Source organism: Equus quagga, chromosome 22 (genome assembly GCF_021613505.1).
Source record: "Equus quagga isolate Etosha38 chromosome 22, UCLA_HA_Equagga_1.0, whole genome shotgun sequence".
Taxonomy (NCBI): Eukaryota; Metazoa; Chordata; class Mammalia; order Perissodactyla; family Equidae; genus Equus; species Equus quagga.
The window spans coordinates 30905736-30919149 of NC_060288.1; the positions used below are offsets into that span (position 1 = coordinate 30905736).

General features: G+C 38.1%; 1 protein-coding gene across 1 annotated transcript in view; it reads left to right on the top strand.

The window, feature by feature from the left end:
* Positions 1-2560: 2560 nt before the first annotated feature.
* ASB5 (ankyrin repeat and SOCS box containing 5) overlaps positions 2561-13414 on the top strand; it is a 55458-nt gene continuing 44604 nt past the window's right edge. The window contains exons 1-3 of the mRNA XM_046648826.1: positions 2561-2709; positions 4234-4368; positions 8939-9223. Coding sequence (XP_046504782.1) covers positions 9028-9223 — 196 coding nt within the window. The 5' untranslated portion in view covers positions 2561-2709; positions 4234-4368; positions 8939-9027. The remainder of the gene's footprint in view (positions 2710-4233; positions 4369-8938; positions 9224-13414) is intronic.

The window sequence follows — 13414 nt, forward strand, 5'->3', positions numbered from 1 at the left end:
TTCTGGCAGGTGCCCATGGATAGTAGCAAACTTGAATCACTTTATCCAATTTCCAGGATTGAAATTTTCTAGACCGTATAGACTGTTGTCATTGGGAGGGGCTGGTTTATTTCTGGTCTATTCTTTCTCCTAGATTTCACCTCTTTTGGATATCAACTCAAGTGGTGAAGTGAGCACTTTACCGTGACCCTCAATCTTGGCAGGCCTTGTACTTCAACTTTCATTCCTTCTTTCCCCAAGAGCCCGTTAGAAGGATTGCTTAACCTCTCTGCCATCTCTTTGTGATAGTCAAAGCTTTTCATGTTCCTACGGCACAAGTAGCCCCAAACCCTATGCCAGCCTCTCTGGATTTTCCTCTTGCCCTAAATTCTTGGCCTGATGATTTCTCACTTTCTTCCTAGCTTGTTGATACTGAGAACATGATTTTAATATTTCATCCAGAAATTTTTGTTGTCTCCAGTGGGAAGTTTGTTCTGAATTAATTAGCCTGCCATACCAGAAGCCAGGATTTATTTATTTTGTCAGTTTAGTTTTTATTTTATTGCAGTGTAATTTACATTTATTTACTTGTTTGTTTTATTTATTTTTTTTGAGGAAGAGTAGCCCTGAGCTAACATCTGCCACCAATCCTCTTTCTTTTTGCTGAGGAAGACTGGCCCTGAGCTAACATCTATGCCCATCTTCCTCTAGTTTATATGTGGGATGCCTGCCACAGCATGGCTTGATAAGCAGTGCCATGTCTGCACCCGGGATCTGAACCAGCAAACCTCGGGCTTCCGAAGCGGAACATGCAAACTTAACCACTACACCACTAGGCTGGCCCCAAGTGTAATTTACATTTAGTAAAATGCACAGATCATAAATATACAGTTGATGAGAGCTTTTTTTCTTCAAATATATATTCCATGTTACCATCACCCAAATAAAGATAGCTAATATTCCCATCTTCCTGGAAAGTTATCCCATTCTTCTTTCTGGTCAATCCTTCTGCCCCACCCCAACCCTAGAAATCAGTCTTTTAATTTATATCACTAGATATTTATATTGTTCTCAAACTTCATATAAAAGAAATCATAAACTATGTACTATTTTGCTCAACGTACGTTTTTCACATTCATCTATGTCTTGCACATATCAATGGCTTAATCCTTTTATTGTTCAACTATATTAACTTATATAAATATAACATAATTTGTTTATCCATTTCCTATTAATGGACATTTGGAATATTTCCAGTTTGGGGTCATATGAATATAACCATTATGAACATTTTCAGGATTCATCCTTTAAATTTTAATTTCTTGTGGGAAATGAGAGGGCATTCATATTTAAATCTAAAGTGTGTCTATGTTATTCCAGATTCTTGAATCACACCAAGCTACATCTTCCAACTTAATCGCCGTCAGTTTGTTTTAGTTGCCATATTTTTTGTTATTTTTAAATTTATTTAATAAATTCTTAAAAAGCACTTAGTATGTGCTAGACACTGTTCCAAATACCTTTAAACAGTAACTTATAATAATCTTGACAACCCATTGAAGTAGTTATTATCAGTATTCACAGTTTACCAATGAAGAAATGGAAGCACAGAAAGGTTAGTTAACTTGCTGGAGGTCACAGAACTAACAAGTAGGAGGGTCGGGATTCAAATCCAGAGTCTGGCTCCGGTGGCAGTGATGCCTGTTCGAGAAAATGTTCATATCTGAGCAGAGAATACCCACAACATACCCTCAGATGACCTGAGAATAAATAATTAGGCCCATTAAATATGCTGCAGAAGCTCTTTATAGTAAACCATTGTACAAAAAGTGGGTAAATATGAAATATTAAATGTGCTTCTTTGAATAGCAGGATTGTTAAACAGAAGAGACTTGCCACAAATCAAAGATGGAGAAAAGACACAATTTAAATACCTATTGACCCAAGTTAATTCTTCACTCATGTTCACTCACTTATTCAGCGAGTGATCTTGCACTTTCTCTGTGTGAGTTGCCAAATCCATGTGACAAATACGTGAGGGGATGAAGGGCACCGTTATCTTGCCAGTCCCTCAGTGTTGTTGTGGAGTCTGCTTTCCCTTGCCATTTGCAAAAAATTCTTATCTTGGTTTTCTGGACCTCAATGTCGTGCATATTGATCTTCGTCTTTGCAAAATATTTAGAACCCACTACTGCCTCTGGTGATACTATGGACTAAGGCCAGGTGAGGGAGCTCCCCAAAGAACTCTATGTAGAAAGCTTGACCAGGCCAAGCTAGGAGGCACTTACCATGAAAAAATGAAGCCTGAATGTAACTGTAAGGACAAATTGAGCCTTGAGAATGGTTCATGCACCAAGTGAGCAAGACAAGAGAGAATATGAAATGCTGAACTGACGCTGAGGTTGACAGTCAAGTGAATGCTTCTCTTGACTTTTTGTTGATTTTACATTCTGGGCTTTAGACAAAGAAAAGAGCAAAACAAATTGCATAATTGAGGGAAAATCTGTTGTTAAAGATGCGTATTTTATTTGTTCCAAGTACAGACGGAGTCACCTGATGCTGAGTTTAACACCGTGAGAGCCAGGGCCTTATCTGCCTTGATCAGTGCTGCCCCCAGCCCAGTGCCCAGCAGGGCCTGGCGCACAGTACGCGCCCAAGAAGTATGTGCCAAACCAGCAGCCACATCTTCCCTTGCAAAGCAGAGGAGTAGGTGGGAGTTATTTAGTGGTGGTAAGTTGGAGTTTGAGTTATTACTGGAGGGTGAGCTTGTTTATTTTAGAAAGGGCGATAAAATCAGGGGCTCACAAATTGAGGGGTTGCCTTTAAAAGGAAATTAAGCAAAATGCAGGTGCAATTATACAGCCTTACAAGTCTGTGATGGAACAACTATCGTGTTTTGTAGGAAGGAGAACAGGCCTGGAGGGTTAAGGGACTTGCCCAAGTTCCTCCAGCTCATAACTAGCAACTGGGGCTTCTAAACTGGGGCTTCTGAAGGCCTCGCCCTAGCACTTTCTGCTGCCTTACCCAGTTTATCCTGGGACATGCATGCCAGCTGCTAGCTGCTCCTCAGAGGAAATGCCCAGGCTTTCAGATGGCCGTACAGCTTCCACTGTCTTCTTTCCTCTGCTTGTGCAGCTTTAATTCACAGGCTGCTGTAGGGTAAGAGTAATATATAACAAAATATATTTTGCTGTTGCCATTCTTATTATCATGGTCATTATCACATCTTCAGGTAAGGCTGTGCAGTTCCAGAACCTTAGTTTCTTAAACCAGGAACCACTAGAATTCCAGTGGAGAGCAGCTTTATTTTTATTCAGGTCTTTTATTTTTCAAACTCTCAAAATATGTGGAGCTACCAGCTTTCAGCCAAGTTTTCCTGGACCGCACATATATGACTAGAAGCTGTTTAACCTAAGGCAGCCTCTAGTTAGGGCTGACCACAACATGTGATGTTTAATGTGACTCAATTTTTAGCATAGAGGCTGTTCTGAGTTTTGGAAAAAGTCTGCGACTTTTGCCAGTGAACCTAGATGAAATATAAGTTAATGACAACTTTGTGGATGATATTTTATTTTTCTTATGGATTATCATAACACTAGCAGAAGTTACTCTTTTTTTCCATTCTACTGGAAGCACAGCTAGAGGCCAAAAACAAGAATTGACTCTCACGTAGTACAGTCAAACAGAATAGAATCGTCTCACCCAGACTTACCCCAGCTGACAATATAAACAACAATTATAGCGATGGTTATAATCTCTATGAGAGTTCATCCTTCATCAATAGTTAAAGACATCTCATAGGAACCTGAGCCATCAGTACCTATAGTGCTGCTGTGAATACATGAATTATTTATGACAGAAACATTGCATCACAATGGCTAAGTCTATATTAGGTGTTGAGACAACATGCTTTGGTTCACCTTTGTGAAGTGTCTATTTCCATTCCAGTTAAACAGAGCCTACAGGATCTACTGAATGGAGAGAAGGCTAAATTCAGTTATTAATTCCCTTTGAGGATTTGAACTTAAAGTGTAAACATTTCTGTTTTTATTTCAAATTCCTCTGTATTCTAAACATGTACGGCTCCAGTGCATTCTAAACATCTAAGAGCTTCATTTGCCTTTATTTTTTTCTCATGAGATTTCACAGAATTAAAAAATGGGGGTTATCTTTTCAATGGTGTTGTAATCCCAACAGTGAGCTATTATCCTGCCAATAACAACTTGCATAATCTTTTTCCTTTCGTTTTATCAGCTACCACTGACCTTCAGGTTTATGAGCAAATGCCTTTGCTCAGTTGGCTTTCATAAATACTCCTCAAAAGCCCGGCTCCAGGGTTGGGAAGATGCCTGCCACTGTACTGAACATGAGCAACCTTGCTGTTGGAATGTAAGCCTGCACTTTTATTTTTTGGAATATTAGGAATAAAAAAGTCAATTAGGGCCTTTTGATTTCTATCAGAGAATAAAGCAGCACATTTCTTTTTTAAAAAAGAAAAAAGAGTCATTGCACTGGAGTCACTATATTTCCTCTACTTAAAAATATTTGTGCTAGGGGCTGGCCCCGTGGCCGAGTGGTTAAGTTTGTGCGCTCCGCTGCGGGCGGCCCAGGGTTTTGTTGGTTTGAATCCTGGGCGTGGACATGGCACTGCTCATCAAACCACGCTGAGGCAGCGTCCCACATGCCACAACTAGAAGGACCCACAACGAAGAATATAATACAACTATGTACCGGGGGGCTTTGGGGAGGAAAAGGAAAAAAAATAAAATCTTTAAAAAAAAAAAATTTGTGCTAAAATTTATCAACTGGAAAACACTACAAACAGGCAACTTTTGTCATGTCCCATTGACGTTTTCGGTCTAATAACTTGGGTCAATACTGTAGCTAAGTCAAAACAGTTTAGCCCTATCATCTCTGGAAATGAGATTCTCTCTTCCATGAGAATTTAAAGACGAATCTGGCCACATTTGAAAGTTATTATTCTGTTCAATATCTGAACGACATGAAATGAAGTCCCTGAAACATAATTTAAAAATGGGAATTCATGTAGGACCCTGGGATGCTGAAGGAGGGTGAGCAGGAGACCTGGAAGAGAAAGGGTGGGAGCCCCAGGAGGTGGCCTGATAGAGGACTCTCCTCCAACATCTGTGTGACGGAGAGGAACAGAGACAGCACCTAGAGAGGTGGCAGTGGGGGGAAGCCAAGGAGCCTTGTTTCTTTGGAAATTGCTTTAAGGATCATCCTTTCACACTGATGTCCTGATTCCTACTCCATTATCTTATTAAAATAATAACTTGAGGGGCCAGCCCAGTGGCACAACAGTTAGGTTCACATGTTCCGCTTTGGCTGCCAGGGTTCGCCGGTCTGGATCCTGGGTGTGGACGTGGCACCACTTGGCATGCCATGCTGTGGTAGGCGTCCCACGTATAAAGCAGAGGAAGACGGGCATAATGTTAGCTCAAGGCCAGCCTTCCTCAGCAAAAAGAGGAGGATTGGTAGCAGATGTTAGCTCAGGGCTAATCTTCCTCAAAAAAAAAAATAACAACAGTGACTTGAAGGTCACCAGTGAACACCTTCTGGCCAGACCTAATGTCCTCTTTATCCCCATTCTTTTTGATCTTAGTCATTTGACTGTTTTGAACACTCAAAGTTTTTTGTTTCAGTTTTTTTGAAGAAGAAGAAAATTAGCCCTGAGCTAACTATTGCCCGTCCTCCTCTTTTTTGCTGAGGAATCCTGGCCCTGAGCTAACATCATGCCCATCTTACTCTACTTTATACGTGGGACGCCTACCACAGCATGACGTGCCAAGAAGTGCCATGTCCGCACCCGGGATCCAAACCGGGGAACCCTGGGCCACTGAGAAGCAGAATGTGCGAACTTTAACCACTGCGCCACCGGGCCGGCCCTCAAAGTTTTTAATGTACTAACTTTCAACTACTTGATTCTTTGCCCTCTCTGTCTGCTTCCTCTCTGTTGTTTATATAGGGGCCACTCACCCACTCTTAGCTTTGAAGAATCCAGAAGTATTCACTGAGTCATGAAACATTCCTCTTTTCCTTTATTCCCATTTGTTGAGCGCACATAAGATTTCATTTCATTTAATCATCAGAGCATATATAGCCTGCCCTACTAATTTAGGTAGCTGATTAAATACAGTCTTATACTGATCTCTTCACTGGGCGTGTGTGTGAATCTGTGTCACTCTGTCTCCATCTCTGGATGCATAAATTGTCTTTGTTCATTCAGATCGTAACTGCATAAAAATAGAAGATGTGAGTGGTAACTTGAGCATCTATTTTAGAGTCAGAACTATTGCTCACAATAAACTTTTATACGTCACTAAAGCTCTCTGAACCTGATTTTCTTCATCTTTAAAATGTAAATAACAATAATACTCACCCTTCTAAGATAGAATAAGATAGTAAATGAGGAGATATATCTAAGACATGTGGCATATAGTGGACTCTCAGTAAATGATTTCTTCTTGTGTTTTTAACTTCTCTCACATCATCCATTCTAATGACACAATTGTTGTGCTCAATTTTGGTTTGATGGATGGATGGATAGATGGATTGATTCACTGAAACTAACAAGGTTAAGATGGTTGGGATATACTGGCTAATCAACCAAATCTTTCTACCACATCCTCTCAACATGGTAACTTATAAAAATATTTACCCAATAAATCATTTAAGTTCTTAATCAATCTTTTATTTATTTATTTATTTTAAGAAAATGCTAATGCCAGGAAAATAGGTGCAGAATACTTTTCATTTGTCTTTTAAATGTTAATAAAGTGATTCATGGTGTTATTTGGAAGAGTCTGTAATGTGAAAAATACATGATGAGTTTGCTTACTGTGAGTTATTTTATGTAGCCTTAATTTTTATTTAGTGATTAGTAGAATTAGAGGTGGTAAAAGTTGATGAAGGAGTGTATACACCAACACAGAAAATAGAGATGGGAATCAAGGAACTCATTAAAATAAAACCTGACATCTTGACATAAAATCCTAAATACTGCATAGTAGTATTTTTCTGCTAGTAAAACTATAGCGATTTAAACCTAATGCCCCAATTAGAGCAGCCTTATTGAAATAAAAGTCTTCCTCAACCCCGAAGAATCCAGGTCCCTGATTAGCTGATGTGGAGATGATTATTTATAATAACATTTACCGGTAAAGAGGAAGGAGTGAAACCTTAGACAGACATTTAGATGTGACTTAGGCGGGTTTTATTTCTGATTCTACAGCACCAAAGTGGAAGTCAGTGCAGTGACTCAGAGCATTGTGATGGTCCAGCTGTCCACGGGGCATGCTTCTCCAGTGTGTAGTCACGCATCCCCGTGCCAGAGGGAAGACTAACTGCAGGGTGATCACTATGTAATCACTTAACTGACCCACTCTCACCACTAGTGAAAGAGAGGAACATTCAGTTACTGTGTCTTCAATACTTTGAAGTTCATTTTTATCAATTCCCAAAGCACATGTGAAATGGCATGCTAGGTCCAATTCATGGCCAATCAGTGTATTCTGTGCCTCTGAGGACCAGACCAATGGCCATTTTCATAAAGAGCTCAGTATTTTCTTTCTAATATATTGACCTAGTTTTTTTTCTGGGAGGCACTCAGTCATTGGAGAAAGAAGAAGCCTACTTTATTTTACAGCATTGTCTCCTTTGTCTTAGAACTATGTCGTGCAAATCAGTCCAATCAGAAAAGATAAACGTAAAACGCATACAGCAAAGCAGACAAGCACACAACGCTTACCAATATGACCAATCGTTGATATACTCTTTTATTCCAAGAACAGTGACTTCTATTTTCTTATGTCTTTGTTGTTATTTGTTATTTTGGAGCTTCTCAGAAGAATTGGGAAGCAATATAAGAATTAATAGGCCCCAAATCTGTTCATATAAGTGTATAAATAAGCTCCCTGTTTAATATGCCACTTTACCATTTGGCGTATTATTTTTGGCTTATGTGCCAAAATATTGCCACTCTACATTGCTGTTGTTAATAATTTATTCTATTTCTCTTTTAAAAATTTAGTTTGCCTAAGGATGTCCTTATGGACAGTTGCATTTCGTTCAGAAATTAAACCAGATTTAGGTTAACAAAGATTCTAGCCCTAAAAAGCATATTGTCTCACTTGGTGTTGGATGGTCTAGATGAAACACTTATGTTGACTTGATAATTCTCTGGATATGCCGCCTTCTCCAGAAAACATTTTCTGACTCTTCCCTATCAGGATTAGGCCCTTCCTTGTGCTCCCAGAATACTCTGTGTTCACTTGTATTTATCTGATGTCTCGTCTGTTTCCTCCTCTAGACTATGAGATCCTATGGCAGAGACCTTACATTCTTCTTTGTCTCCCCAGCATCCAGCAAAACGTGTGACACATTGTAGATGCTTAAAAAGTGTTCACTGGATGAATGAAGAGTCTAAAGTTATTATTCTATGGTTTTCCAGTCTATCCACTTATAAAAAAAAATTTTTTCTGACAGCAGTGAAAGCAACAGAATTGGCTACTTTGATGAGTAGTTCTTAAGATCATCATGCCATGGACTATTTGATGAGTTAGTTCATGGTCTACAATTAGGACCATTTAAAAGGCTTCCATTGATGAACTTAATTTTACCTTGCTATTATGAATATCATTTACAATAACAACAGGAACCCCATACACAAAATCCTCAAAGTGTTTATGATCATTAGATACCAAAACAGGAAATAATCGGTATACAAATTTCAATACCTAGATTTTGAAATTCAGAGCAGAGAGGTGGGGTGTCATTTTAGACGGAGAATGGAAAGTCAGGAGTCTTGCAATGGGGCACGTGTTGCAGTTGCTTCCATGGAATATTGTCAGACCAATAGGAGTTTGCAAAGAACTTTTATGGACAGTATAAATATTTTGAGCTGGAGGCATCATTACCAGCTGATATTTTCTTTCCTCAGGACCAGCTGTTCAGGAGCATCCCGGACCGGAGCCAGGCACATTTAAGACTTGGATCTAACCAGTGGCCGCTGCAGATTGTAGTGCAGCAATGTCGGTGTTAGAAGAAAGCCGGCCATTTGCTCAACAGTTATCCAATGTCTACTTTACGATACTTTCACTTTTCTGTTTTAAGCTTTTTGTGAAAATCAGCCTTGCCATCCTCAGTCACTTCTACATTGTGAAAGGCAACCGCAAGGAAGCGGCCAGGATAGCAGCTGAATTTTATGGAGTAACCCAAGGACAAGGTATGTTTACCGTCATGCTCTCTTGTTTCCAGTTGAGTTTAACTACCGTTTGATCCACAGTCCAAGAAAATATGCCATGTTTTCTTTATGGACTGCTTCAAAGTGGTTATTTTGTAAACTTCTCTGTATGGAAAATATTTGTTAACTCACTTCGTAGCTTCATAAAAAAGAAAATTAGTTTGCTGTGTAAATGTCTGGGTTAGTAAAATCAAGGTATCATTGCAAAATAGATTAATGGAAACTACTATTAAATATATATTTCTATCAATAAATAATTTAAAACTTTAAATATTTAATTTTGTAAGCCATAGTTTTAGAGGTTTCAATTACTGATCACACTTCAATTGTCCTTTAACATGTACTTGAATTTTTATGATTTTTAAATCAAATCTTTAGTTATATGTAAAATAATTGTTAGCGGAGAAGATTTGAAAATTTTGTTTTTCACAGCTTTTGTTTTACCAAGATTAACCACTTGATTATAAAATAAAGCACAATGTGTCAAATATTAAGATTTATGGCATGTGTTTTCCTGGTGAAATTGTTGTTGCTTTGCTCAATTTGCAAAAAATTGATTATAAGAGGATAGGAACATGAATTAACAAATTTAACAAATGTGTGCAACCAGGTACATCCATCCACGTTTCTTAGGAGAAATTAAAGTATGAGACCAAGTGAGAAACGATAATTGTAGCCATAGACTTTAAAGGTTTTAAAACCATTTACACTTTATTGGATAGATATTCTGTACAATAGAAACAATTCTCATAGTGAGCTTCAAGGTGATATTTTAATTTCTTATTGTCTTTTGATTAATTTCTGGTTTGAAAATCAGGAGGCAATATGAACATTTGAAGGCCCAAGTACCTCTAAAGTAACTTAAATTTTCAGAATCAAAATATACTGTCAAATAATTAGAGAATGTAATTTTAAAAAAAAAGCCCTTAGAATAGAAAGCTTGCCTTCTTAAAATCTGCTTTCCTACATTTTTTGATTTGTGGAATAATTCATTTTAAAATCTAGGTTACTCTGTAGGTACATGGGAAGTTGAGTGAAGGTTAGAAAATCTGTTTTGATGTGTGAGGTAGATAATGAGCACATTTTTCCTCAGGAAGATAGTTCTCACAGAAAGTGAGGAATTTATGTTCTTGTTCAAAGTGAGGAAAATCTAAAGGCCAGGATGAGATTCTCAGAAGGCAGATGAAGTCTAGAGGACATGGGCAGTCTTAAATCTTCCCCCACCAGCTCTGCTTCCGAACAGGTGTACTGTTTCAATGTGGCATACACTGTGTTGGTAAATGGAATATTTTGTTAGAAAACAAACAAACAAACATAAAAAACTAGATTTTAACACAAAAACCATATTTCTAGATATAAGACTAAATAGATTATATGATCATAAGATGGTAAAATATGCTCTCATGGGCATCCTATAAGCTCATTACTTCAGAGTCAAATCTTGCCTATGTATTATGAGAATTGCCATAGGTAAAAATGTGAAATATTGGCTAAAAATCCACATTGTTTTTGTAGATTGACCAAGGTTTTTAAGAAGCTATGGAAGCTCCTTTTTATACGTATTTACAGATAACAAGAAACCATCGTCCCTCTTTAGCCTGATCTCAGTGAGCTTATGCTGGGAAGTCACGGGAATGTATGAAATGGCTTCCATGTTCCCGTCCACTTTTATGAGTCTATGTTAAGATCAGTTAAAACTCTAGGATTCCATCCCAGCAAAGAAAGAAAGAAATCAACACTCACTAATAGAAAATCCTTTTCCTGGGAACATAAAGTTTAAAAAAAATTTATTTATTTTTTTTAATGTTAAATCTAACAAAATTCTCCTTTCCAATATCTTACATTAATCTATATATTAAACAATAGAATATATGTTTTATTCAGTGTAAGCATAATTAGTCTCAAATTTTATTTTAATATTAGGAGGACAATGTGGTACCTTACAAATTCTTTCTTGATCTCCTATCGCTAAGAATTAATTCTTCCTTACTGAGGAAATTATTACTTTCTCCATTTTAATATAGCTTTTTTTTTATTTACTACAATTAAACTATTTTTATTTTGTTTATATTTTTAGAATTAACTTAGGCTTAATTATCTTTGTTTAATCTAGCAATTTCCTCCTTCCTAAGGAAGATTATCACCTTCATTCCACTTTGAATTAGGTTTCTCATTCCTCCTTTCAAGACTTAGCCAGACTGTTCCCCAACATTTCTGATGTAGAGTTGCCAAATTCTATGAAATAGGAGATGATGTGTGTATTTTCATGTCTTTCATAATCACAGAAGACCCTGTTGACAACATCCTGGATGTCCTCCCCATGGGCGGTGGTGCTTTGTTATGAAATAAAAGAAACCGTGTCTTCTTAGATACCATTGCAAATCAGCTCATTGTATGAGACCAATAGAGGGTGGTCTTTTTTAAAGCACTTTCCAGGCAGGCTGGAGACCACAAGACCACATTCTTGTTTTAGTCCACAACAAGAATGCTGAAAGCTAAATGATAGCTAAAATAACTCAAGATCATTTCCTTCTTGATCCCTTTGCTATTCCAATAAACCTTACAAATTTGCCTTCTCATCTTTTGTACCAAAGACTTTTATCCACTCCACCATCAAATTGAAGGGATTTATTTGTTATGCTTTTATATATAACTAGCTCCCGTATCCTTCTTGCTGTTAAATGTCCTGATTACAACCTCTGTGTATCAGAGGTCTAGTCTAAGCCAGCACTATACTTTGAGACTAACAGTGAGATTAATAGGAGTTGAAAGATGTTTTCAGCTGTAATATCAAAGACTGCAGAAAGCAAATGAGGATGTAAGGGAGAGCACTGATTTGATGAAACCACTCCAAGGGCCTAGAAAAAGCCATGAACTACTAACATCCAAGCAAGCTTCAAGAGGCAGCAGCTCTCTTCTGTGAAGGGTAATACGTTTCAAGCTCTATCATAGGCTCTGAAGAAAGATCATTCATTTAGTCATGTGCACAGGGCCAGTTCTATACACCTGATGTCAAGGCACTGAAGAACTAGGATATAACACCTCTAAGTAGTTTATTCTAATTAAGGAGATAGTATATCTACCTAGAATAATTACTTTCCAGCTATACTAAATACCAAATAAGTCTAAAGAATGGAAAGGTCGATTTCAGATTTGGACTTTTAGAGATGTCTTTACTGAGGAAGCAGATCTTGAGTTGACCCCAGGAATGAGCAGAGGCATGGATTTAGGGGTGCACAGAGAATATTAAGAGGTAGTAGGATTAGCTGGAGTAGAAGTTTCACACGGTATAAAAATGATAACAAATTGAGCACAGATATGAAAGAATTTGAGTGGCAGGCTAAGCAATTAGAACTTAACTTTGAAGGCAGTAGGAGTCACTGACAGTTTTTGAGTGAAGGTGGGAAAATGGGAAAAGTATAAAACCCTGATTTCAGGCAGATTTACATAGTAGTGATCTCTGGAGTTGGGCAATGGGACAAGTTTGAAGTAGGTAGCTGAGTTAGGCCCCTGCCATAGGAGATGAGGACCTAGACTTGTTTGGTGGTGGTGGTGTCTATTGAAAAGAAAGAAGGACAACAAGAAATACGTAAAAAAAGAAAAAAAAAAGGAAGAAAAGAAGGGTGAATCTGATGATACCTTTAAATAGCATTGGCAGAGAAGCGATGTTATCTTAGGGTAACTGATTGTCTCCCAGAACTAGATATTAACATGTCTAAAGGAAAAATATGTTGGAAGAGGATGCATTAGCCACGCAGATGAGTCCACAGTTCCCAGTCAATGCCACCCTAGAGATGTGGACACAGCTGTTGGCGAGTCTGGTGGGCACCTCCCTCTAGTGTGAAATATCAGGGGAAATCAGGAAGCAGTTGAACTAGAATCTGAAGTCTGATCTTGCATTTGAGTGATTTAATGTGTTCCCTTTGCTCCACTTTTTCATCACCAAGTAACCTCCTGAGCATGATTTGGCTCTCCGTCTAGATCTGTCCCCAGAAAGAGAATGTGCTGGCTTGCCCCCAGGAGTGTTTTGGTCCATCTGACATTTATGGTTCTCGTTGTAAATTAATATATTTGATCTTGATGTCAGTCTTTAGTGTTTTGTGGTCTTTGAGTTGTAAGTCTACCTCTGAGATGTGAATTTGCCCCAGCTTTGCTGATAGATCAAGTTTCTGC